This window comes from Neopsephotus bourkii, unplaced genomic scaffold, assembly GCF_033783945.1.
Source record: "Neopsephotus bourkii isolate Nb327-2 ecotype Australia unplaced genomic scaffold, CSIRO-AGI_Nbou_v1 NB_1767, whole genome shotgun sequence".
Taxonomy (NCBI): Eukaryota; Metazoa; Chordata; class Aves; order Psittaciformes; family Psittacidae; genus Neopsephotus; species Neopsephotus bourkii.
In genome coordinates this window covers 741,040-768,357 of record NW_026902241.1, presented here as the reverse complement: position 1 = coordinate 768,357, position 27,318 = coordinate 741,040, and the positions used below count along the sequence as shown (strand labels likewise).

Below are 27,318 nucleotides of genomic sequence, written 5' to 3'. Positions count from 1 at the left end.
ACTGACACAAGATTTTTCCCCAAATGCAAAAATTCTGTACAGATAAAGAGAAGGTGGGGGGTGGGGGAGTGAAGGAAAAGGTTAAACAATAATACTGAATTGTGATAGCAACATACACCAAAGCTATAACCAAAGTTCTAGCAATACTAGGAAACAGATCACAATGAATCATACAGATGCTCTTACGGGTTGTAATCCAGCTCGAGATGTTAACAGTGAGTGGGAAATTACAAGAGAGTTAATTTAGAAATTGTACCTTCAGTTGACAATGAGTGAACTTATACCAGGACTGCAAAATAAGTCATGAGTGAATGGCAGCATACAATAAACTGAAATAAAAGCAATCTATAATAAATGAAATATTAATCGTATTTCATTCCAAAAGCTTTTCAGCCAGAACTCAAAGTTCTTTCTTTTTCACAACTCTTTCTCGGGGAACAATCTAAAAAAAAAAAAAAATTATGACATAGCTGTAAGGCTTCAAATTAAAGGCAAAATGAAAACCTAATGCTTTAGAAATTGGAAAGCGAGCTGTGCTGGCATTTCGGGGGGGGGGGGGGGGCCCCCCCCCAGATCAAAACAGAACCACCACCAGAAGAGGACAGCTGACCAGAGACATATAAAGGATGGAAAAAATAAAATTGATGCACATAGTTTTTTCCTGCCAACTTTTATGTACATTCTCTGCATGCAAGGATTAAGCTCCACGTCATGAAGTAGCTTCACAAAATACAACACTTGATTCTTAAAAGAGAAAACCAAAGCACAACTGCATCACTCAGTGACCAGCTACGTTTGGCAAAAGCAATCTTTCTGTACTTTAGCAAATTTTGCTTGGCAAACTAAATAAGTGAGATGGAAGCAGAGCATATCCATATGTTCTCTTAGATAGACCTGGCACTTTAAGTTTCAACAGAACATGTGATGAAAGCCTACATTTCAGCAAATGTGTGCTAAACACATTAAAATAGAGAACACACCTGCATGGGGCAGACAAGCCCAAATAGCTTCCCAGCCAATACCACAAGATGTCTTCAGGGACACTGCTGACAATATCCTCCCTGACTTCACAGCAAAAACAATATCCTACTTGTGGCAAGACGCAACTCACATTCATCCCCTGGGTATACTGCAGCATGAGCAAGGCAACAGGAACCTATATTGTAGCTGTAATGAGGCACTTATTCAATCAACATTTATTGCTCAAGTAGCACCCACTAACTACTATAAGCTCCAAATTGAAACAAGAAAACACCTCTGCCCAATATAGTAATACATGCAAAGGTGTGCCTATTTGTTGGTTGCATTTAACATAGCTATAATTAAATGGGTTTAGAATGGCTCTCCACTGCCACAGAAGCACTTGCAGCAAGTATGACCCAGATCTTGTTATTCTTCTTCACTTTAAGTTTTTGCTATTATAGCTAAATTATTTTAAAGCCACGCAGCCTGACACTGCATATTGTAGTAGGCTACTGCAATGTCAGAAACATTTACAGCCAATTGCTACTAAAAAGGATTGTTCTTGAACTAATTTGCTCAAACTCTTTTGACAGCCACTGTGTCCAGTGAACATACATTCATGTTTGTCACAACCTAACAAAATCATTTTGCTGGTGAAGACATGACTGACAATATCAGCAAATACAGAGCTTTTAGTACAGCAGAAAAGTAATCGTTCAATGTGATTTTAAAGTCACATGCATGCATTAGGGGAGGCAAGAAAGACGAACAAATGGCTGTGGTAAGAAATTCTTTAAAAGGTCTAAAAACACTGACAGCTCTTTCCCTATACCCTTAAAAATTCAGTCTCTTTTGTCGCTTGCAACTGATCTCAATGACTAAACAAAAGGTGTTACTTAAACAGGGCAGCAACAGAAGTTACTTCATAACACCAGCATAGAGTAGCTTCATTAACTTCACTCAAGCAATGACTGTAGAACTGTTGCATATACATCAGGATAAGTTAGTGTGCCCTACAAGCTATTAGTGACATAAAGCATCATTCTCACATACTGTGTCAAAACTCATATTGAGTTTTTACTGAAGTTTCAGTGTGCAGACTCTGTTCCATCCTGGGCTTGAAAACCTCACTCCTCTTGGATGCTCAGAAGTTGTTTCCCTATACAAATGGGCGCAAAGAACCACTAACTCTCCAGCAGGAAACAAAAGCAAGTGGTCAAATCATAAATGGAGAAAAACAGATGATTCCAGGATCTTTTTCTCACCCTACTAAGGCTTTTTCTTCATACTAAATACATTTTAAGACATGCTGGTCAATATGTTTCAAATTACCCTCAAACAAGATTCTACAGCTTCTGTAGTCAAGGTAGGTCTGCTTTTCTCTCCCTCTGAAAAGCTGGTTTGTTCTAGTGACGCAAGTACCAGCTTTGCCTAGGCACAGTATAATTTTGGCAGGAGTGAAAGGCAGAGCCACTGAAAGCTGCAGTTGAGAAAGATATATAGACAAGACCTTTGTCCCTCACAGTGTACAGTGCTGGGCTTTGTAAGAAATCAATCCACCTCACCATATGCCCTCTCCTGTACAGAGCACATGGGGTGACTACCTTGGAAACAAACCAGTCATGGGCATATCACAGACTTTGTCTCTTCTGCAGCTAGGTGGCAACAAGATCTGAGGTAGAAGAGCGAATGCCATTTCATCTTCAGGCTGGTCTAACACCCTGACTCACTCAGTAAGGAGGGCACAAGCAGGAAGACAGCATGACCTTAGAACATTCACTTCCTTAGATCCCATATGGCATAGAGGGATGCATAACCGGTTACTGCCAATGCACTTTTATCCAAAACTGAGGTAAAGCACCACCAGAAATGAATTTGTCCCAGCCACTTAACATCTCGACAGGAGAAGGTAAGCTGCAGAGCTGACTGCGCAGCCACCACTGCAATAGGACCTTTATAAGCTCAACAGCAGCTTCAGCTGGCATAGTGGGCTGTAAATTGGGAAAATATGTAGGGAGGACACAACCTGGTCTGCCGCCTTTGCTGTGGAATTGTTGCAAAGGACTAGGGCAGAAAGTTGCAGAGGGATGGGAGATGAACAGCAGGATGTGACAATCATGGCCAGCAGAGGTCACCTCTCAGAAACGTGTCTTGTCGTGTCTTGTACTTATCAAGACCCCCCCATGCTATTCCTCACTGGACTGACTGCAGACCCCACTTACAGAAAGGTGTATTTCCTCACACCCCTTAAACAGCTCCAAAGAGAAGCCTCAAAGATATCTCATTTCTGCTACTAACAGACACAGATGTTTTCACTAAATCAATGCAACCACAGAGGAATATATTTCCCAGAATTTTCCAACTCACAAACCATGCTGAATTTGCTGGGTGGTTTCTTTTTTATACCACTATTCAAGCACACTCGTTTTACAGGAGAACTTCTACTCAAAACATGCCTTTAAAACACTTCACCATTTTGCTTACAGAAGTATAATAGCACTGAACCTAAAATAGTCTTAATGCTAGCTGTGGTGTCATCCTCAAGATTTCAGGAACCAGCCTTTTTTTTTTTTAATGAAAAAAATTTAATTTTGTTTTATTGTTCTTATGAAATGCATATTACAGCTTAATCCATAGCAGGAATATGGAATCATTTAAGCCTCCTGAGGCAAAAACTCTGGAAGCTGGTGAAATTACAGAATTAGGACACAATCTGTAAGTCACGTACAGATGAAGACCACCTTTCTAGTGTCATTCTTCCCATCATCCACCCTACTTCTCACTCCAGCATCCCTGAACCCCTTTTTCACCTCCACCATACTACTACCTTCTTGCCAGAAAACCTTCTAGGTCCTATCTACAGCAAAAGGGTTGACAGAGAGCCAAAACAGAGGTGATGAGGGGCCCCATCAAGTGCCCTGGCTGTGTCCAAGTATCTTCTAGGACTCACACCGGTTCATCAGAGAAACACTGCAAACCACAGCCTGGAGAAGCTTTGTAGTGGACCAGCATACACCACTCCCAAGACACTAGTGCACAGTCTGGCAGCAAGTGACACCATGCAAGGAACAGGATATGGGAAATACACAATTTATGTGCCATTTAGGAGGAACCAGTACTGCAGGGCTGTATTTGGAACCATGAACTTAATGAATACAAGGCACTTTAATGACTTATGGGATGTTGGACAAGAGGCATTGTATGCCACAAAACAGAGGACAGTGACAGTGGTGTAGGATAGATGCTTACACAGCCAGCATGTTAATACAGAGTCCTACAAGGTATTGGTGAGAATTCTATTTGCCTCTGAAAGTATTAGGCCAGGGGCAGGGAGGACAGAGAAGATGGGGCATAGATGGACAAGGTCTCTGCACTATTACTACTTGACCTAACAATGACATCCCTCCCACAAGACACTTCTCTCTCTGTAATCCAGTACAAAACACTCAAAACTCGCCCAGTGCATATACTGCCCAAGCTTTCGAAACTGGCTTATGCTGTGTCACATCAGTGTCCCAGGCTGCTAGTCAGACTGGTCTTCTGGGTCCCAGGTGTTATTACCATCAGTCATTTTGTATAATATTGCTTAAAGTAAAAAAACATTTCACTTCTTACTGAGGAGTATGTCCTTTGGCAGGTTTCACCCCATCCCGCATCTCCTTGCTCCAGTTTTCCAAGCAGTAGACATATGAAGTTAAACTTGCCGACAGGCAGCTCCCCATCACTGTACTTTACTAGCTCACCTAACTTCACTATTATTATAAAGTAATTCACAGCCAAATTTAAAAACAATTTGCACAGCAGCACCAGATATGGGAGCACTCCTGGACAATTTAATAAGGCACTCCTCTTATAAAGTCTTGTAATTTCCATTGTAATGTTAATGTATTAGAGTAACACACAGTTTACATCAGCTCCATTGCAATGATGAAACTGCAAGGTGTCAAAAATTCAAAGCTGTCAGAACAAGGAATGTTTCTGCTTCAGAGAGTTAGCCTCAGTAAAATACAGCCACCTGTATTTCCATCAGTATTATCTTTTGCCTACTGACACTTCAAAGCAATGCTTCTTCAGTTCATTATTCTGATACATTTAACAATTCTCTGACTACACATAAACATAACAGTGATGCCCTGTAAACAGTTTTTCCTTATGCTGAGTTTTTTCCATGTTGCTATCCATTCTTTATTTTATAAATAAAGTGATAAACTAGCCATTTAGCAGCCCTACTTCTATGAAAGTATAAAGCGGACAATCTCCCCTTAAGGCTTTAAGTTCTGTATTTGCAAAACAGATGCACGAAGGGATGAAAATCCTATAAATGGTTTGCATTCTTAATGTCTGACACAATTTAGTCCTTGGGGACCATGTGCTACTTGTCTACGTGTGTGTATGTGGGAGATTGCATACAATCTTCTACAATGGGGCCCTGAACCTGTAACAGTACTTTAAGCACCAAAAATAACCTACAGTCCTGCTGCTGTATTAAGAGCAGTGATCAAAATGTCACCTATTAAACTTTTGCATCATAAGATTGCTTTTCCTCACTCTTCTTGGTTCCTTTTTTTTATAAATCAATAAACCCCAGATACTTCCTGCACACTTTTATTGGTTCAGATCATATTGTAGTAGACCCCCTGCTTTAGCTACCCCAAGTACATAATCGGAAGGATATGGCTGCTGGACAACAACAACAGGAGACACTTGTTAACAAAAAGACTTACAGACAAAACTCTCCAATGTAATGTCACTACCCTTGGTTATGAAGACACACTAGAGAAATTGAAAGAGCAGAAAAAGGCGTGACTGCACTTATTGTTAAAATAGTTTATCACAAAGAATTAACTTGATCCAGAAATCTCTGAAACAGGATAGAAACAAACGGATGCAAATACTGTCCTAAAATCAGTGAGTGCAATCATTTCTGCACCTGTTTGTATCAAATATGATCCCCTCCCCAATTGCTATTTCCAGGGTGATTTGCACATTCATTTCTTACTTTTCTTCTATTTACTGCTCCTCTATTTACCTGTCAAATAGCACTAAATTTTTAAAACCTCAAGAATCCTGTTGGTGCTCAGAGGTTTTATGCTGTCCACTACCAGATACTACAACTTTTAGTGGTTTTTGCAAATCAGTACAAAGAGTAGAAATACGAAATGTAATACTGAAAAATATACTTCATAAGCACTGTAAAATTCTCCAGGCTTTGCTGGTCCTTGAAATCCAAGTTTGGAAGAGGCCTAGCCACTTTATTCTAACACATACCTATCTTGTCTTCAACATAACTGTCCAGTGGAAAGCTGAAATATGATATCTGCTCCTCTTCCCCTCATCTTTTAAAGGAGTTATAATTACCATAATCACAGAAGGGACTTAATAGAGCCATTAATTCAAAACACACAAAAGGTTACAATATTTCTTTTAAAAATTACTTTTTTTTCCTCACTCCCCCCTCTCCCTTTTCCATCTTTAAAAGTTGCACCATTTTTGTAACAGTGCTTCCGATGTGTATAAAGGCTGTATGAAACTGAAAAGCATTGAAACTTGAAAGCTGTTTGCCTAGAGGTTCCACTTAAACCTGAGAAGAAACTTCTTCTCAGTGAGGGTGACGGAACACTGGAACAGGCTGCCCAGGGAAGTTGTGGAATCTCCTTCTCTGGAGACATTCAAAGCCCACCTGGACACGTTCCTGTGTAACCTTATCTAGGTGTTCCTGCTCCGGCAGGGGGATTGGACTAGATGATCTTTTGAGGTCCCTTCCAATCTCTAACATACTGTGATACTGTGATACCAAAAAAAAAAAAAAAAGATACTACATTCAATCCAGAAATATTATAAGTTTTATTTAAATACAATTTTAAATAAGCTTTTTTATTTTAATTTAAATTTAAATAAGTTTTATTTAAATACAATTGTAATTACAAAAAACTAATACAAGTTATTAGTTTGTTTTGACCAAATTAAAGCTTCCTGAACAGCCTCTCTCCTGGATACATACTTTATCTCAAGTATTACAGAGTCTGATTTCCAAGCCACCTACCTAAGAGACCAAATACTGTCTTGAAGCTAGAGCTTATTTCCACACCTTGGACTTCTGCAAGTTGAGGTGCCACATGGTTAATACTGTGTAGCAGTCTCCAGTTAGTGATCAAATTTTCAAACTTCCAAATCATGTCAAATTGCTTTTTGTGCCCAAGGGCATAGATGAACATGTAAATTCAGTGTGCTATTTTGTAAGTGGAGGAAGAACATGCAACCAGGTTGATCTTCTTCAGCCCCTGAAATACTCCTATTTGTTAATCATGCAGTGATGGACTTCTAAGATGGTGATTTATGTAAGCCTGTTTGATCACTACTCATCTTTGTTCTTCATTTACAGGCACTGTAGTGACTTTATTTACACCTAAGTTAATCATTAGGTGTTGCAGAAGGTGAGGAATGGGGGGGTGGGGCAAAGGGTGGGAAGAGAGAGAGAAAGGAGGGTGATTTTATAAGTTATCAAAACAGCAGCAGAGAAACAGTATCTCACACAAACACTTTTTCATTATGCAGACTCAGCTTCACATCCCAGTCAAGAGACTGCTACTGAGAGGATAGCACCAGCCACATGTGCTCTCTACCACCAGCCACATGTGCTCTCTACCAAAACCTCCAGAAAAACCCACCAACTCCAGCAATGCCCGCTCCACAAGTTATGAAGACCCCTCAGCAGAAAGCCATGAAGTACAAACTTATTTCCAGACTGTCACCACAAAGGCTATCAGCTGCTCCTGTCTTCTGCTTACCATTAGCTAGAAAAGAATGAGGGCTCCCCACACAAAGACTAATGCAATTCATCAAAACATTTACTGCTGTTCATCACTTCTATAAGTGTCTTCTTTACTGAGGAAAAAAAAGCCCCAAATCCTCTGAAAACCTGTTATAAAACAGTCAGGAGACAGTGAGGCTGCTCCTATCTAAGTAAGACCAGTGTGACAAAATACCACCTGGGAAAGAAGACCACATAACAGGAAAATACCAGGAATAGAAGGAAATACAGCCACAGGAGGAAAGATGAAGAGAAACTGCTATTGAAAATGTCCCCCAACAGAGACCATTTAACTGACCTTAGAACAGTCACACAGCTTCAGCAAGAAACCCTCTTTTTGTGCATTATTTTCCTAGCTGTGTTTATTTCAAATTGACAGAAGTAGCAGTACCTCAAAGGCAAGCAACACACAGGAGAGCATTGTAGTCCTACAACAAACAAGGTAACATAAAAGCCGCCTTATCCACAAAGTTAGTCTCTCTAGACATTCCATCCCACTCCTGTGAAATAAGACAGATATTTCTTCCCCTGTCCTCACCCCCACCCCCCCCTCACATTTTTAATTTTAATAGATATAAAACTGTCATCAACATCTTGTTCTGCAGACACTAAACTTCAACTACTGCTTCCCCGTCTCATGCACACATGCTGAAAGATGCTGGAGGGAAAGCCACAAACTAAAAACATGCATTTACCTGCAGACCAGAGCTGACAGCTTTTCCTAGAGGGGGAACTGTCAGGGTCTGGGGAGCTTTGGGACAGAGGGGAAGAACCAGACCCTCAGCCAGCCTCACTCCACCTCCATGCTGAAATCTCCAGCGAGGAAAGCCTTCAGAAAAAACCGCACAGCAAAACTCCCTGGCAAAGCAAGAACCCAACCTAAAAAACAACCAACCCATTCCACTCAAAGACAAAAATCTAAGTCAGCCCATTTTAACCAGAGCTGGACTTCCATCAGCCCACACATCCCATCACCAAGCCTGTGCACATCTGGTTTACTATAGCTAACAACTTCTTTACAATTCTCTTCCAAAGGAATAAAATGGAAGCATAAGCACAGAACTCAATTATATGCAATATGAATATTACTCACAGTAATTACACATGGAGTAAGGCAACGCTTCAAAGGGGACAATGCTTTTGTGTTCTCAACTAATTTGGCTTCTACCATGGCTTGTCAACTTTAATAGGTTACGTCCCTTCCATGGGGAAAACAGCTGAACATCTTTGCACTAAGTGACATTTTTATACTCCTTATCAAGTGGGGGAACAAATAATAATAACAACAATAATAAGCCTTTGCTGGCCCTAAAAATGAGTACTGTCCTTCAGCAAACAGGTCAAGTACAAAGTCATTTTGTTTTCTAAAAGCTCAGTTATAGTATATCCCACATTACTTGTTTGTGTCACTAGCACATGAAGACATGAAGCTTGTGCGCCTGACAACTTTATGTGGTTAATACAGCGCAACAACCCCCCGCCCCAGGGCCTTCATCTCAAACATGCAATTACGAGCTTGCCCTTTAAAAGTTTCAAGGTTTTTGTGGTTGAAGGAGTAGTTCATTAGTCACAAGAGCTCCTTTTCTTGAACTCTGATAATTAACACTCTGATGCCTGTTCCCACAGTGGAAACAAGAAGCAACATTACAAAACTGCCCGCCTCTTGGCTCCCAAGAAGAAATGGGGTGATCCCTTTAATTTGGTTTGGCTGCCTTCTCACATCACCATGTGGAACTGTTTTGGCTGATTGCAGCAAGGTACATTACTCACGTCTGCCTCTCCTTTGTGTATGCACCCTTGCTAACACTGTGATTACTGTTACACCCATGATCTAGTCAAGGAGCAGTTTGCTGTAAGGCAACAGCTGATGTAGTTGCCAGATAGTCATCCCTTTAGATGACAACCTCCTACACTATTTCGAAACATTTATGCCCCCCACCTTACAGTCACCAGGGAGGTGTAAATACAGGCACATGAGAATCACTGGCCATCAGCACCTGCTAATCACATCACTATGTCACCGCAAGTTGAATGACATTAGCAGAAAAATGCTGATGGCGCATACCTCCTCTTTCCATCATGAACAGATCCCATGGGGCCACTACCGAATTCTCCTATGTGATGCTGTCATTACTTGGACGCACACATTACTTCATGTTTAAAATCCCCACAGCATTTACATCAGGAATTCTAGATTCTCTAAAGTTTTTGTTTGCATTGTTTTAAATAGCACATCACAGTGCTTCTCTCCATGAGCCATGTGTGTTCTACACACAGATCCTCAAAACCAGAAAACAAAAAATCTCAATCCCTGTCTAAAGGGAGCTTGAAACAGAGGAACATAGGAGGAAGAATGACACTCCACCCCATGAGACAGGCAACTATTTCACTGAACTAGACATCACCCTTCACCTGCAAAAGGCTCACAAGTTTGATGCCATCACAGCTGACAGCTTTGAAGAGAGCTTCACAGCCATGTGAGAAGGATTAGAAAGCTTAAAGGGTGTTCATGTAACGCCACTGGGTTCCTAGAAACAGATGGGGGAAGATGCGCAGGAGAAGGCCTGGCCACAAAGACCTTTGAGTCCAAATTCAGCCAGCATGCATTGGAAGCAATACAGGTGGCTGCAAAGAGATGGGGAAAAAAGACTGATACACTTAACTTAAAAAAAAAAAAAAAAAAAAAAAAACAAGAGAAAGAAAAAGAAAGAAAACCACACACAAATACTTTCCAGCACTAAAACCTGCTGATAGTGTTGTCCAGTGACAGGAGAGACCTGCCTTGAGGCATCAAACACAATAGGCATTTTAAAGCATATTGCTGAAGCATCTCAGCTTTCTTTGAAACAGGCCGTGTCAAAAAAACAAGGTTTATTAACTGAGCGGTCAATCACCAAATGTCTCAGCTTCCCCATATTTTTGCAATTGTTTTAAACATCTAAAGCAATTGCTTCAGCTAGCTGCCTGACACATTTTCATTGCTCCACATCATCTTACAGTCCTAGTTAGGTGTGCAGTGATGATGCTACTTCTTAAAATAGCAGAGACCTCACCACAGTTCAAGTGCAACACCCCAACTGTCAGAAAGCCAAAGGCATAGGATCAGTGGTGGCAAAGTTGACTGAGGGCTCTGAATCATACACATCCAAAATACCACCAACCTGACCAGGAGCCCTACCTCCTTCTAAGATGTACAGTGGATCAAGGAGGGCAGGAAAAAGCCTTATATCTATCTCAGCCATTCTATCTGACATCCTCATACAATACTTTTTGTGATTATGAAGAGGCAAAAGCATGAGCAGATATTCCACCCTCTATGTAAGGTGGTGACAAGATATTTCTGATCTTTTGCTGAAGCTCCAAACAAGTCTTCTTGATACTCTTAAGGCACAGCAAAACACCACCAGATATTTGTAGGGAAGTCAGTCAATTCACTTGATGGCTATTTGCGTCTTCCTCTCCGCATTTCAGCTAAATTGGATTTGGAGGTTTTTTTGAAAGATCTGTTACGGGATACATCTTTATTGGTGGAGCTTCCAGGTAAATGAGTAATTCCTAGGTGCCAGAAGCATCTCCAGGGAGGGCCCTTACATATACAGCTAGAAAAAGTTGCCAGGAAGCTTCTGCAGGCAGAATGGGAAATAGTTAAAATCTTAATAGGAAACTAGTTTTTAAAACTTAACAGATTTTTGAGAACACCCAATGACAGGAGGAATATTCAAGAGCAAAATATAATTCAGCAGAGCCACAGGACATAAAGTTTCCAACTATCATTTCAACACACTCTTAACCCTTGGAAAATTGAGGATGATACGGGACAATAAATTTACATGCATTATGCTCAATTACACATGGGTTAGAAACCACACAATCCACTCAGTGTTTCTCAGCAGTCAAGACATGTTAATTTGGGAAAAACCTGTAAGAGTACATACAAGCTGACAATCTGAGAAATGTGTATTTCTGTGAATGACAGCCCAACAAAAGTCTCCAGGCATGCATGGCACAGGACTGGCTCTACTGGGAGCTGGAATTCCTCTCCAAATATACAACCCTGAGAAGCCAGTACTAACCTTACTACAATAAAAGCTGACACACAGTGTTGCTAGTGGTACTATGGTCACATCCCTGTGTTCAATTGTCAGTTGCCTTGTTTCAAGAAACAACAGGCTTCCCATCACGGATGGCACTGTAAGATTGGACAGCTATCTGCTGTAAGAAGGATCCAAACAAGCCCCAGAAGGCCGTTCCAAGTGTTTCTAAGTGTATCACAAAGATCCAAAAAGTATCAGCTATTCCCTGTTCAATTATACTTGTTACATGATATCTTTTCATGCAATAAGGTGTGGTGCTGCTAATCTTTCTACAGCGCTTTGCAGGGTAGGACAGAACAGGTCGGTTATTATCACGCTTGCATCTCTCATTACCCTCACATGCAGTATTTTAAGCTGTGAGTTGAAATACACCAAATTTTTCACCAGATGATGAATAGCACAAGATACAGTTACAGCTCTCCCACATACAGATCACACCAATTGACAAGTCAACATCTCTTGCACATCAGAGGCCTATGGACTGGTAGTATTCCAACAATGTTAAATGCAGCCATGTTCTACTTTAAGGAAGCACACACACTTTTAAATGAGCATGTCCCCACATTTGTCATTATGACTTCCTGCACCCCAGCAATTCTCAGATGACCAATAGAGAAAGGAGAATCCAGTCAGTACAACCCTGAAACAGGGCCTGCAAGTTTTCTTCCTCTGCTGCAAACATCATGGGATGGAACTGGTTGGAGACTGACATGCTTAAACTCCCACGATACCCAATAGTGGGATACTCAGTACTCAATGGAGACCAGAGCATGATTCAACTTGCCCTGAAACAGACACCGAGTAAAAGATCTTCTGAGCCACTCTCTAGGCTTCAGGTACTATAACAAGAATATACACATCTAAATTACTCATGTCTTAATCCTAACTTGAATACCACCCACTGCATGACCAGAGGCAAATTACTTACTTTCACCATATGCTTCACAATGCAGAGCCATGAATGGACACTTGAAGTAGCCCAGACAGACATTTCAGTTTATAAGCAATATAACTACATTACGGGATGAAAATTATAGAATCACAGAATGGTTGGGATTGGAAAATAGCCAAGACAATCATGTTAATGCTGTTTCTACTCCATAAATAACCTGCTTCAGAGGTTAGTTAGACCTGCACTGTGTAAGGTAGGCACACCCCAAATTCTTCAGTGTTAGCTGCCTATCTTTAAAATGAAAACAAGAGCTAATTCCTATTGAGAAGGGTGCTAAAAGAATCAAGACTGGAAAGCACCAGGGACACTGTAATAATGATGCATTAAGGTTAAATCAAGGCAAGAACTTCACCAAAAGAACATTTCAACAGCCTCCATAGACTTCATTTTTCAAGGCTCTACTCCAATAATCTTCTCTTGATGCTTTTAAAGGCTGAATCAAAAGGTCCATAACTCGACAGAATCCTACGGGTCAGCATCAGTCTCGTACACATACCCTAATAAAGTAAGCAGCAAAACATTTAAGAAGCTCTGATGACTATCTTAAGAGCAACCATAAAAACCTCCACTGCCAGCAAGTGCCTGCTATGGAAAAACAGCATCCACCTCAGTCCATTTTAATGCTCCAGCTTTGCACTGTTGCATCAGACCCACACTCACTCTCCCAAATAAGCAGCAAATCTCTTCCTCAGTCAAATGCCAACATTAGATGTTTCTCCAACATTATTGTTAAATCCTAATCATAACTGAGGGCAAACCATGTTCTTAACTTTTTTTTTTTTTAATGAATGCAGTGATGTCTATCACATGTTGTTCTAATATACAACCAAAAACAGCAAGAAAGAAAAATGTTATGGGAAGTTTGACTTCCAAATTCTTGTTTTGATCACATACAGATTTATCTCTCTAGTGTTATTGTCTGAAATAGTGTGAACTATGTATAGTTAGGGAAAAGATGAAGGATTGTTTTTAAATACAAGAAAATATGATGGTTTTATGTTTATAAAAGGATTATATTTCACACGACGTATAATATTACATCTTCTGGTGAGTACTGCCTACATCCAAACACTACATGGAATGCTACAAATTTTAAAGAAAAAAAACAACACAAGCGCACAGAACTTACAGCATATTTATCTTCTGTCTCCTTTTTCTTCCAAAGTTTCCATTACAGCTTGCACTAGGAATGCCAACAATTACTGAGTTTCATGTTTTGCCATAATCCTTTTAAAATTCTGTTTGATGAAGCTAACAGCATACTAACAGCAAGACTCCTGCACCTTGCGAAGGATGGGTGAGTGAAGTAGTGAATACACATCAGCACTAGACCTGATCAGGGGAGAAAAGAAAGAAAAAAGAAAACACACACATACACCCAAAAAGAAAAAACACCACACACTGAAACCACTCACACCAGGGGAGGTATTTGTATTTCACCAGATTCCCACTTCTCCTCTACAACACTCTCCAGGCACGGCTCTATCCCCTGGTCCCTGCACATGTTTTTCAGTCCACATTCTTCAGGCATGTCTGAACTTGTTCTTATAGCCCTCCTTGCTCAGGGAAAGTCCTACATAGGAGGGAGGGGAAAGTGAAATCCTTCATCCCTTATTGTTCCCTTCTCCTTCCCTGCCCTCATCACCAACCACACATCCCCTCAGCAGTGCAGTACCAATACCTGCTCAGGTAAGTCTCTGCCTCCTGCAGCACTGGGATAGCAGCCAACTCAAAATTAAATTCTAAAGGCACTGGAGTTAGGATATTGCTGTCCCAGTGAAACAGACTGGTAGATTTTCATTCTTCTATTTACACGTCCACCTGTCACCAAAGGCTTGCCTTTTGACCTCCACAGCAAGGACTCTTTCACAATGCTAGGTCAGGAGAAGGAAAACAAGTACTTCAAGGACCTGTAGCTCAGAATAAAGCATCTTCAGAACAAGCAACAGCAGTAGTATCACAACTGAAGGCAGAAATCCTCTCTCTTATTAGATAAGGCTGTTTTATAAGCTATAAAACCCAACAAAAGCCCTTAATCAGTCTGCCCCACTGGCTCACTGGACTCACTAATATATCCATAGGAGGTAACACTTTGAGCCCTTCCCTTCTCTTCTAGCTAGGAAAGCATCTCCACCAGATAGATATCTTTCATTTAATGACAAAATAGGTATATTGCAGAGCTTTTCATAAAGGGTTCACCCAGCAAGCTTCATTCCAGTAATACAAGACTGTGAGATAAGGTATTAATGATAAAAGGACGGCAACCTAAGCAACATTCATTTTGCAAACACAAGACAGAGACATCAGGATCATTAGCCTAGAAGCGTGTACCAACACTTGCTTTAGCAGAAGCCTTAGCCCTGGATAAGCAGCAATTAAGTTTTAAATGGAGTTCTTTCCTTTGATCAAAGAGCAAGATAAGATCATATTTATACCACAAAGCTTTGATTGCAACAGCACACCAAATGCTTTGCTTACCTACGCTTAACTACCAGTATAAGAAACAGTCAAAAAAACCTAGAGAGATTTTGTCATTACAGTGACAAAAAACTATGTGTTAAATGGTACCAAGGAAGCACGTACAAGAAATTATATTAACTTGGCACTGATGCAATATTATAATTTGGCCAGCTACTGAATGCATCTCTGTAGACCAAAGCTACAGAGGCCAGTTATCTGACCTCACCAAATCAAACACAGATGCTTGGGTTTGCCCAGCATGTGTGACACTTGATAAAAATTACCCACATTTCATAATATCATAAATATCTATTTTAACAGGTAATTAATGTTTAAATCCAGTGAAACAGATCAGTCTGATTCACCAGACCCCCCGCACATCCCCCAAGCTGTGAAATGTTATTACTTGTACCCTGAAAAAAATGAGGACAGGCATATGGAAACCCACAGGCAACTTCCTTGTGCAAAGGAAGCTTGGCCCAGGGATCTGAATAATAGCCTTAGACTACAGTCATCTCACACTGGTAAGGAGAGCCCAAATGACAAAAAGGATCGTCTACTCTGCCTAACATCAGACAGCAAACCACAGTCAAGCAGCATTTTTATTTGAATTTCTTATCTCTTACTGCAGCCCTGTGGACGAACACCAAAATCTGTGAGCAATCCTGCAATCACAATAAGCTGAGTCCTGAAGAACTACCACAAACACATGAGAGGCTGCTAGAGGCCTCAGCTCCACTAACTCCTGTTCCCCCTTCCTTTCCTTTCTCCAGGATAGCCTTGAAAATGTGAGTACCTCACTACCTCCTCCTTTTGACAGGGCTTACGTATCTGGGGTATGTGCAGTGCAGAATGAGGAAACACTGTGGAACACCACCCCTCTAGGGAGGCGAGACCTAACTGGTGTTATCAGAAAACTCTAGGGTACAAATTAAGGCCAGTATCTGTACTTTCGTGGAAAAAAAAATGCAACAGTAAAAACCTTTTTCCACTAAATTCACAGAGGCACTTACTTAAGAAAAAAAAAAAAAAAAAAATCATGACAAATTTCAACATGCATTTTATCCAGTGCCCTATACTGTGTCTTTCCTTAGCTCTTGCAGTGAGCTAAAGAGAGGCATGATCCTCAGCCAAGAGGATGTACATGCTGAAAATATGGGCTCCCAGGCAGAAGCTCAAGGAAGAGAATGAATCCATAACAAGTTATGAGAATCTGACACACACATACAACATTTCATCTAAAGGGAGTTTCTTTCCTACAGAGGTCTCCAATATCAGATACCAATGACTTCCTGTCATTCAAGGAAGGAAAAGCTTTATAAAATAAAAGCAAAAAAGCAACCAACCCACTGGCCAACCTCTGTACCTTCTACTGAGCAATTAGAAGAAATTTCTCTTAATAAGTACACCACCTTACATGTCTAGCTGGGTAATACCAAGGAAGCATACCCACTTTTAACACTACAACCCAGGTACAGGTACTACCTAAATATACCTCATATACCTAAAATGCATTATCAGAGTTTCACTGCATTCCTCTACAAAGGCTACAATCAACTTTCCACCAACACCCATTGTGATTTTAGCATTTAAAATGTTTCCAGATATTATGCTGACAGCATTCAACTCCTAGACTTTCTGATGCTTGGTTAAAATAGTTTGAACAGAAATTTAACAGCAAATAAATAGAGCTGTGAACATTAAAAGATCAGGGAGAAGAAAAAAATTCACAGAACCCACAAGCAGCTCAAGTGCAATGCAGCAAAAAACACAAGAACATGATCTAAACACATGAACACGGAGGCAAACTTTGGTTTATATTTTTCATACACATTCACTGATCTCGGCAACAATGAATGAATAATTTTAAGACTGCAGTAACACAAACTCGTTGTGCAACTTTTCACTTTCTTTCAGCCCACAAATAAATATAAATAGGTCTATTTAGTACATAAGATTCCTCTAGTAAATCATTATGGGACACCTATATGGAGAATTCCAGCTGAGATCTACAAAGACTGATTATTCAATGTCACTTTCTGATCTATTTAACACATACTCCATACAAGTATTTTTAGGCATCCAAGTAAACAGAGGAAAGATATTCTTCTGCAGCCCCAGTCATAGGCAGCCTTCTACTCTTCTTCACTGAAATCAAAGTATTCTGCCTGAAGAAATAATCAGGGGGTTCTTACTGTTATTTTCCAAAAAAAGTGGAACAAAACATTCATTTGAGGATACCTAAAAAGAAAAGGCTAAAAAACAACTCTGATGCTATGCATTACCCATCACTGTTCCTAAATTCCAGCTAGTTTGCAGCTCCCAGCACACACAGTTAATATCAGTGACCTTGTTGAAATCTTCCTGGGTAAGCAAGATAGCTCTAAAAAAGGAAGACCAGGCTCTCACAATTAATTGCTAACTATTTATAAATTAGCATATATCCCCATCTTCTCCCAAGCATCCCTATAAATAAATATAGTTGCCTGAAAGCTTTACCAGGAATGGAAATCTGAGTATTTCATGATATAATAGCCACAGGAGTAAGTGATATCCATGAACTACAGAGGAAGGGAATAACTGTACCTGGAGTGCAGTAAAGAGGCCAAAGCAGATGTGTGATCCCCAGCTAGCTGAGCCTACAGCTACAAAGGCCAAATTGTAATGGAGCCTCACAACAACAGACGCTTCTAACCACAAGTGCATCAAACTATCTTTACCGTGTAAAATTTGGCTTGAAGACACAACTCACATAAGTATGTGAGGCCTGGGGGCAGGGGGAAGAGACAGATCAGGCTACAACAAACAAAGCACATCAATGTTCTCCAACAAGAGAGTGACATTTCTCACACAGGAGACTATCCCATACACAGCTTTCCTCACATCTTTTGAGGAATGGCCTTAGCTGCAGGGTTTTCAGTAGCCAGGGTTTTCTGAGACCGGAGAAGGCTCCTCCACTTCACAACACTGCTCTCTTCAAACCGTCGCTATGCCAGTAAAAGTAAATCACTTTTGTGCTAGATGTTTCTCTATTTGCACAGCCCTATGGAAGTACACGGGTTCTTGCTCGCTTCTGCATTCAGGACAGCAAAAAAAACTGCAAGCCCACAAACATATACCAGCAGTGTACTGCAGATACACTACAATTTCCATAGGCATACATCTGTCCCACAATAACCTGAATAACTCCAGGAATCCCTCAAGGGCCTCTGGGTGAATTCAGTTTCATGGGCTCACAAGGGAATGCTGTGAGATACAGGTGAGGATTTTGAGCCTGTAAGGATCTTAGCCTGCACCAGAGCAAGACTACAGGTTAACCACAGAATGATCCAAAAAAAATCTTGCCAGTGTAGTCAGGAAAACAGTGCAGGCATTCAAAGAACATAAACTCCATGCCAGCAGAACCACAAGTCAAATCAACATAGCATCCTAGCCAAAGTACCACCTTTCATGGCTGAAAAAGGCTCCGAAACACTATTTCAGTTTGTGCCATGCTGTAAGAGAAACCTATAACTACACCATCACTTCTTCCAGACAGAAATCAAGGAGGTACTTATAAAAATATAAGATACAGTTTTCAAAACCTGATGCTATAGCTAAAGAGTTATGACATCCTTGGTCAAAGCTTGAGAAATGCTTAATCTATACACAGAAAACTGGTAGCAAGTAAAAGCACAACTCTTCCTCAGTAGCTTTGGTTTAGCTAGACCAACTCTTATTAGCTACATAGACTGCTACTGTTGGTACACAGCACTCTACCAGAAAAAAACACCCTTGTTCACAAAAAATAGCAGCATTCTAGTCTGAGTTAGCACGAGAGGACAAGCAACTGCATTTTGTACCAGCTGTTGTTGGTAGAAACAAACAGAGCACTTTTTATTTAAAACCTGACTATAAAAATCTAAAAATATTCACATTCAGCTTACTACTTCTTGATAGGTTCTGTTTTAAATTATAGATAAATGGTATTTATAGTATTTATCTAGGAGTGTACAGCTCAAAAATCACAGAACAACAGTCTTCAGGGTAAGAGTTACCTTGTTAAAAACGTTCGTTCAAAAGCTACACTAAAAAAACATAAGCAAATTCACCAAGAGCAAATAAGCCAACTCTCCAGCAGTTAGCAGCTTACTTTTGGACTTTGCTTTTGGGGGCTTGTTTCATGGAATAAGGGGGAGGTTTCATGTTTCTTGTGGCTAGGAAAAGCTATTTATATATATATATATATATATACACACAGACACACACACAGACATATATATATATATAAACTCTTCTACAGTTGCTTGATTGTACAAAGATTTGTAAGGGAAAAGAAAAACCCTGGAGAAATATTCTCAGCTTTACACTGAACGTTAAAATGGACTAAGTCAGATCACTTATTTCTGCCACTCTACATCTTCCAAGATGTTGTTATTGTTGTACGATAAGCATGAATCATTATCTGCAAAACCAATCTCCCCACTGAGAACTGGCATCTCCCACCAGTTATTTGTGTCATTCTTCTAGAATACATCTCCATGGCACCACAGCACTAACTACAGGCAGCAAATACCACTAGCCAAATACTTTCTCCCAGATCTTGGCCGGTTCAGTGAAGATCATGGTCTCACCCCCTTCCTAAATGGCACGTGTAAGAAAACAAATGGCATAAGCTCTCCTCTAAAAACTTGTTTTACGAAATTAACTTTGAGAATTAAATATAATATTCATAAGATAAAATACAGAATGTTAGGTTTTGGTCAAATATAAAATCCAGTGATTGTGAACTACACAGTAAATAACCATTTCAGATTAAAAATAAACTATGAAACATTGTGCTAACAAAGCTGTTAGCTAGCTATTAAAGTGTCAATTTTAACGTGCAGAGATGGAAGTACAACCATAAAGAAAAAGTTTCCACATCTCATTTCTTTATTACAGTCTTGTCATGCAGGGAGTGACATAAAATGACACTGTGCACCAGAGGTCAAAAGCTTACCTAGAAACTGAAAAACAGCAGCAGAAACAAAAGTCACCAGCAGCCTTTAATTTATTCCTTTGCATTTCAAAGGACACGTGTTTGCATTAGTCAGAAGATCCACATCCCAACTACAGCCAGCCCTCAAATTATTCTGCATAACACTAATTGAGGGTCCAGCTAAAGAGTTACCTGTTCAAGGAACCTGCAAGTAAAATAAATTATGCAAGAGAGCAAGCCAAGCATGCTGAAGTATAAGAAAGCGTTTTAAAATGATTAGCAGGTTTAATCTTTAATCTGGCAAGGTAACAAACTTTCAGCGCCCAAGAGAAAAAACACAATGAGGGAAAAGCATTATATAAATATTCCACATGCCACAGCAAAAAGCGTATTTCATCGGAACAATGCACTCCTGTTTAAACCAACACCAATCAGGGAAAAGAGATCTTTCTGGGGAAGTTATTTATATGTTAACGCATAACTTCACAGCACGTTTGTATGGAATCCTCTTCTCACAAAGGCTGCTTGGATGGTCCCTCTCTGGCACAGCCCCTTCACGTACATGTTCACGCTCAGGAGGGCTGGGAGTATCCATCTCACTCTGTGTGAAAACATGAGCCTGCTTTCCAAATTTGCCTCGGTCTTGAGCCGAACTACTGCCAAGTGCTGACCACAGGCACGCAGTCTAATCAGCATTATGGTCCTGAGACAGAGGAGTAATGGCTTCTATAAGTGCGTGCCGCTTCTAATCCAGGGAAACTTTCACCTCTGAAAACATTCCTAACTTCACATCGACTTCAACTCCAGCAAAGCCTGTGAAAATACTTTATGTAACAAAAGGCAATCACACTAAAACATAGTCCTACGAAAAAACAGAAGTACCCTTCCAAAGTCATAAATCCCTCACCTAAGTCATAGTGATTTCCCTTTCAATTTATTCCCGGTAGAGAGGGAACTGCAAGAGTAATATCCCAGTGGGCACTCGGAAAACACTCACAGGGTCCAACTGGAGTTGACAAACCTGAGGTTTTATCTGCCTTCAAAAACAACCCCGACGATACCCAACACTGCAGAGGTCCCCACAGCAGGAACGGGCACCTCAAGGGTGCAGCCCGTGACCCAGAGCCTGCTTTGTCCCCACTTCCTCTCTCCCACCAAAGAGCTTCCCGGAGCTGGGGGCAAGCTTCCCAAGTCTCTTCTTCGCACATCAGTCCAGCTGAAGCTTTCCACACTTCTGTCAACATCGTGAACAAACCTCCAAGCAGAGTAGGAAGTTTTGATAGGCGGGAGAGGGAGAGAAACAGCACAGACACGAGAGATGCGGGGTGGGAGGGATGGATGGACAGACGGATGAAGGGGACACTACTCAGCTGCCCGAGCGGGAGCCCTGCGTTTTAATCCCAACACCGTTAAACAGGATTAAGAGTCCTTGCTTACTTAAACTAGTTCATACAGCTTTTGCTTAACTTACAACATAGAAAGTTTCTTCGACCAGTGAGTAGGTTTTGTTTCAAAAGCTGTAAGTAAACTCACGTGGGCCAACAACCACCTGAAGGAGAACAGTTACTATCTCTGTGCGAGCATACAGATGCGATATAGATATACAAGCACAACAGCAGAAGGGGATCGAGCCCTGGGGGGACCCCACTGTATATATGTGTGTGTATATATATAGATATATATATACACACACATATATGTGCCCCGAGCCAGCCACCCTCACACAGACCGGCGGAAAACTCACCTTCCCCTTTCCCCGTGTCCCAAAACCAAACCAAAACAAACACGACCGAAACACGCACAAGTGCACTAGGAGGTAAGCAGACAAGTCAGGAGGGCGCGGTAAGCCGCCGCCGCCTCCTCCCATACACCACGCCGAAAGTGTCCCACGGAGCCGGGACTGGGGCCGGCACTGGTGAAGGCCCCGCCGGCCACGCGGTCGCCCCGCCGAGGAGCCCGGCTCCGGGGAGAGGAGCGGCGGCGGCCAGCGCTACCCCGCCGGGCGGCGGGTCACCCCGCAGCAAGACACCGGAAAGTTCCCGCGGAGCCCACCCGGCGCTCTCTTACCTTTAGTCCAGTCCACCACTTGCTTCGGGCTCCACCGGGTCACCGGCTCCATGGTGAGCTCAACCCCACTGGTACTGGTACTGGTACCGGCACCAGCCCCCACTGCAGAACGCAGCCGCGCTCCCCCGGGCGCGGACTAGTCCCCTCTCGCGCGGCCGTCCCGGCAGCGCCGCTCCGGGCCGCCCCTTCCCCGGCCTGGCTCCTCCCGCCGGCAGCCGCCGGACCCGCCCCGGTGCTGCCCCGCCTCCAGGTGCTGTCCCGGGCCGGGCCTGGCGTAGACGTGACAGACGGTTCCGGGGCTGTCGGTGGCGGCTGAACCGTCCGTAAGGGTTGCGCAGTAGCTGAGATCACGCTATGAGACCCCTTACACGTGTCATGTCTGAAAAACACTGCTCTTGGTATGATGTCTTGGGATACCCGTGAGGGACTTTTCATCAAGGACTGTAGGGATAGGATAAGATTGAATGGGTTTAAACTTGAACAGGCAAAGTTCAGGTTAGATATTAGGAAGGAGTTCTTTACTGCGAGGACGGTGAGGCACTGTAAGAGGTTGCCCAAGGATGTTCTGAATGCTCCATCCCTGGCAGTGTTCAAGGAAAGATTGGACAGGGCCTTGAGCAACACGGTCTAGAGTGAGGTGTCCCTGCCTGTGACAGGGGGTTGGAACTAGATGATACCATCTTTTCAACACTACCCATTCTATAATTCTATGATGTAGTGACACAAATCTCCCTTTTCTTTAAACCAAGGTGCAATTTTAGCTTTCCTAGGTGTGAAGACCAGTCTGTAAAATACAGAGAACCTAGGCAGAGAGCAAACAAGGATAAACAGTCATTATTACCAGAAACAGGAATTGCTACTGGTCCCATTACCCCTACCATCACATTAGCATTGCTTAATTTGTACTCAGCAATTCACAGAATGGTTTGGGTTGGAAAGAACCTTAAATACCATCTGTTTCCATTGCCCCTGCCATGGGCAGGGACACTTTCCACTAGGTCAGCCTATATTTGTGCTTGGGAGTGCCCCAGCTTGGCCTTGTTGAACTTCATGAGGTTGGCATTCACTCACCTCTCAAGCCTCTCAAGGCCCCTGTGGATGGCATCCCCTCCCTCCAGCATGTCAGCCACACCACATAACTTGGTGTCATTGGTCACGGTTTCCCCTTGCAGTCGTTTGCATGGGGGTGACCTGGCAGGCAGAGAGGCAGCTCCCAAATGCTGGCAATTTGGGAGCCACCTGGCACCATGCCCCAGGAGTGGGGACCTGCCCAAGGGGTGGAGCAGCAGCAGGGTTCTTCACCCTGTTCCAGTGGCGGCCCTGGGTGAGTCATGACCTCATGACAATTTTAGCAGCAACTGTGGACTGCCTTCAACTGCGCTCATCCCAGTATTGGCATTTGGGTTTTTTATTTCTGAATCCTACGCTTAAAAGCCTCCTTGGGAGTGGAGCCCCTTTCACCATAACAGGTTACTTCTGTTTTGCTGCTCTTGCTTTAAGAGCATTAAGCTGTCAGCTGTATCTCAGGCTCACTTTCCTTGGAGGTAATGTGTCACTTGTGTCCTGGCCACCTTCTGAAGCCAATGTTAACCCACAGTGAATATCAGTCTCAGAGGTTTGTTTTGGAGGTGCTGACCTCCAAAACCATGTGCCCACCATACCAGCCTTCACTATTCTTTGCTACTTGGCCTACAACCACTTTTCTATTAACGAAGCAGGAAGGAGATGTGGAGAAACCTGGTACTTTTATTGCGTGCATCAGTTAGGGGATTTGGTTCAGCAGCAAATTCCAGCCCAAAGCCCTTTTGTAACATGCACAAAGGTCTCGCTGTTCCTCTTCCTCAGTGAGGAAGAGCAGAGCGAACTCTGCTGTGACAGTAAGACTGTGAAATTTTAACTTGGCAATGTTACACAGCAAGTAAGCAGCTGGGATTTCAGACTGCCCAGTATCCCACTGTTTTCATCGTCTCCCGTCTCTATCCATCTGTTATCCCTAGTCATGCACTTGAAACGTAGGCTCTTTGGGATAGGGGCTGCCCGTCCTTTGCGTGGCTGTGCAGCGCCCAGCTGTGCAGAGCCCAGCTTTCCCACCCCGGCACAAACAGCTGCCTTCTTGCACATGCTGCTGCAGACTCCTGCCATGGAGCCAAGGAGCGACACTTCACACAGTTTAGGGAATTAGTGGTTAAAAAAAATGGTCTTTTTGCCTGTGTACCTGAAAACAATCATTTATTCATTCTTTTTGTTACATGGTGTTCAAAGGTGTGGTTTTAGTTCTTGATTATAAGGTCAACTCATTCTAGCTAATTTATTTATGTTTTTCTGAACTGTGAACTATTAAGCCTGTCAGTTAACTCCTCTGTCTGTTTGAAAGATTAAAATGCAGTTCACTACAGCTTTCATATTGGTACAGCAACCAAAAGTTTCCTGATTCCCCATTGTATCATGTGTCATTCACACTTAAAGAACAACAAAACAGCAGCTCTCCCCCCTCCCAGAGGCCTGAGTAAACAGATGAGACTTGCTATGTGCCCTGCTAATGGTTTCACAAGGGTTAATGTAGCAGCGCTTCTGTCCTAACTACACAGATGCTTCCCAGGGTTGCAGGCAGGAAAGCAAATGTCTCTCGCTGTTGGTGTTTGGAACATTCATCTGCTGTCATCCTTCTCTGTCACACTTCTTGGGCCAGTCTCTGTGTCTGATTTGGATAGGAAGAGCACCATGCTTTGTGAGTAAGGCGTGCAGAGCTGGTCACTCACTAGCAGATTGCTGACCTGATAAATCCATTATTCATTCATAAGGATTTTTGTAATTTTCCAACTGACAAATCTATTTACTCATTTTTTAAGCAGGACAACATTGCAGAGGCTCTCTGTTCTTTTGTTACATGATGTCCCCCAACACCAGCTGCTTTACAGCATGCTCTGGACAAATGAAGTGGAGCTGACAGGAAGGCAGCATGTCTCCAGTTTCTCAAAGGGATTCAATAGCCACGTTGCTTGCTTGTGCTACTCTTTTCAAGCCCAGATCGCAACTGTTCTTTTGAGTTGATTTTTCTCATGATTGCATCATCTCATCTTTATTTGAGATGAAACTAACTAGTAGTCAAGGGGCATGATGCAATTATAAGTTCTGTTTGTAGGATATTTTTGTTCAAAAAATACTGAGAAATTAAAAAAAGGAAAAAAACAATCAACAAACAAAACACTGATTACCAGAGTGCCAAGCAATAAGAAAGCACTGCCCTTTTGCTTTCTTCAGATGCTCTGTGGGTTAGTTTGAGTTTAGTGCCAGTATGGAGCATTAGGAAAGATGTCAGTTCTCTTTCCCTGCTTGCAGCCTGGTATGGAGTTAATTTCTGTGGCAAGGACCAGACCACCTCTCCAGAAGTTCACATTTTTTTCATTTATTATAATTTTCCAGCAATAAAAGTGATTTGATTTGAGAAGGAGGTTCAGACCAATTGTTTGCCTGTTCCCCGCTTTCACTGTGTTTGTTTTTATTTCCCCTCGCAGACCAGGTTTTCAAGTTTGCATGGTGAGCCTGGCGACACACAGCTCTGTGGACGAGGCTTATGGTTCCACAGTCATGAATGCAGCGCCTGCACTCCTCTATCATCCCACAGCAAAGACTTGCAAGATAGACTTAAGCCCACATCCTCACCCCTGCCAAGGTGGCAGAGGGAGATACACAGTGTTTGTCACCTTCAGGTTTCCATCCTGGCAGCTGGTGAGCAGAAAGAGGGAAGGTGATTCTTTATAACAGAAAGTCTGCTGGAATAAATTATACTTTCCAAAGGGAAAAAAAAAAAAAAAAAGCATTTGAATCATTGAAAAGGACTAGCAAATGGGAAGTTTAGGTTAGATATAAGGAAGAAGTTCTTTACGGTAAGGGGGGGTGAGGCACTGGAATGGGTTGCCCAAGGAAGCTGTGAATGCTCCATCCCTGGCAGTGTTCAAGGCCAGGTTGGATGGAGTCTGCGTGACACGGTTTAATGTGTGGTGCCCCTGCCCATGAAAGGGGGGGTTGGAACTAGATGATCTTAAGGTCCTTTCAAATCTTAACTGCTCTATGATTCTATCATTTCAGCAGGTATGTTGGCTGTAGTCTGGCTTAAAACTGGATTTACTATTTTATCTGAACACATTATGATCAACCCTCTCTCTTAGGCCGTAGTTTTCAATACTAAATCTGTGCGCTACCAGGTCACCTGGTGGGATCTGAGTCGTGCATGTCAGGTAGATGATCATATTCTTGACAAAGTAAGCAACGTGTACAAGAAGGGTTGTATTGCAATTTTAAGCTGGCATCAGGGTAACAAACAATTGTTGATCTAGCCCACAAACCTGCAGGTACAGATTAAACACACCAAAATTCATCAAACAGTTTTCAGTTCAGCAAGTTTGGACCAGGTTATCACTTTGCACCATGTGGCTGCTTGTGTCCGCTCACTGCTGCATTGCTGTCCGCCCATTACCAGACTTACTACCAGAGCTACAACAGCAGGTAGGTCCCTTCACATAGTGCAGGTTTGCACAGGCAGCAGCAGCTCAACACAGCTGCAGAGCTCCCTGCAGGTTGAGCCTTTTCTCTAAAAGAGGTAACTGCTGTTACTCATCTCTAGAGGGATGAATAAACAAGTGTTTAGGCAAAGGTCGCATACCAAGTTTAAAAAGTGTGTTTTCCATTCAGGGCTACAAAAAGTTATTTTTCTTATGGATTCAATTTCTTTTTTTTTTTTTTTTTTTTTTGAGGGGTCAGCATATTGCAATTTGTATCTTTGAGTGGAAGGGATGTTATCCTGTTTGGCAAAGCATTGTGTACAAAAGTTATACTATATTTCAGTACACCATTCATGAAAGGCTTATAGATTTATTTATTTAATATTGACAGTTGAAAGCTGTGAAAATTAACTAATTTTAAGGATGTGTAACAAAAGCCATATATGGGTAGAAAATCCACTGTTTGCCTCTATTAACAGTCCACAGATGATCATTAGGGAATAGTAAAT

At 42.0% G+C, this 27,318-nt stretch overlaps 1 protein-coding gene across 2 annotated transcripts in view; it reads right to left on the bottom strand.

Annotated features, from left to right (window-relative positions):
* Window positions 1–22,469, bottom strand: part of CNKSR3 (CNKSR family member 3) — a 56,652-nt gene extending 34,183 nt beyond the window's left edge. The window contains exon 1 of one of the 2 annotated variants that reach the window (XM_061378684.1): window positions 22,308–22,469. In XM_061378684.1, the coding sequence (XP_061234668.1) occupies window positions 22,308–22,359 (52 nt within the window). In that variant the 5' untranslated portion in view covers window positions 22,360–22,469. Of the gene's footprint in view, window positions 1–21,381; window positions 21,510–22,307 lie in introns of those variants that run through there. The other variant, XM_061378683.1, reaches the window with a different exon arrangement.
* Window positions 22,470–27,318: the final 4,849 nt, after the last annotated feature.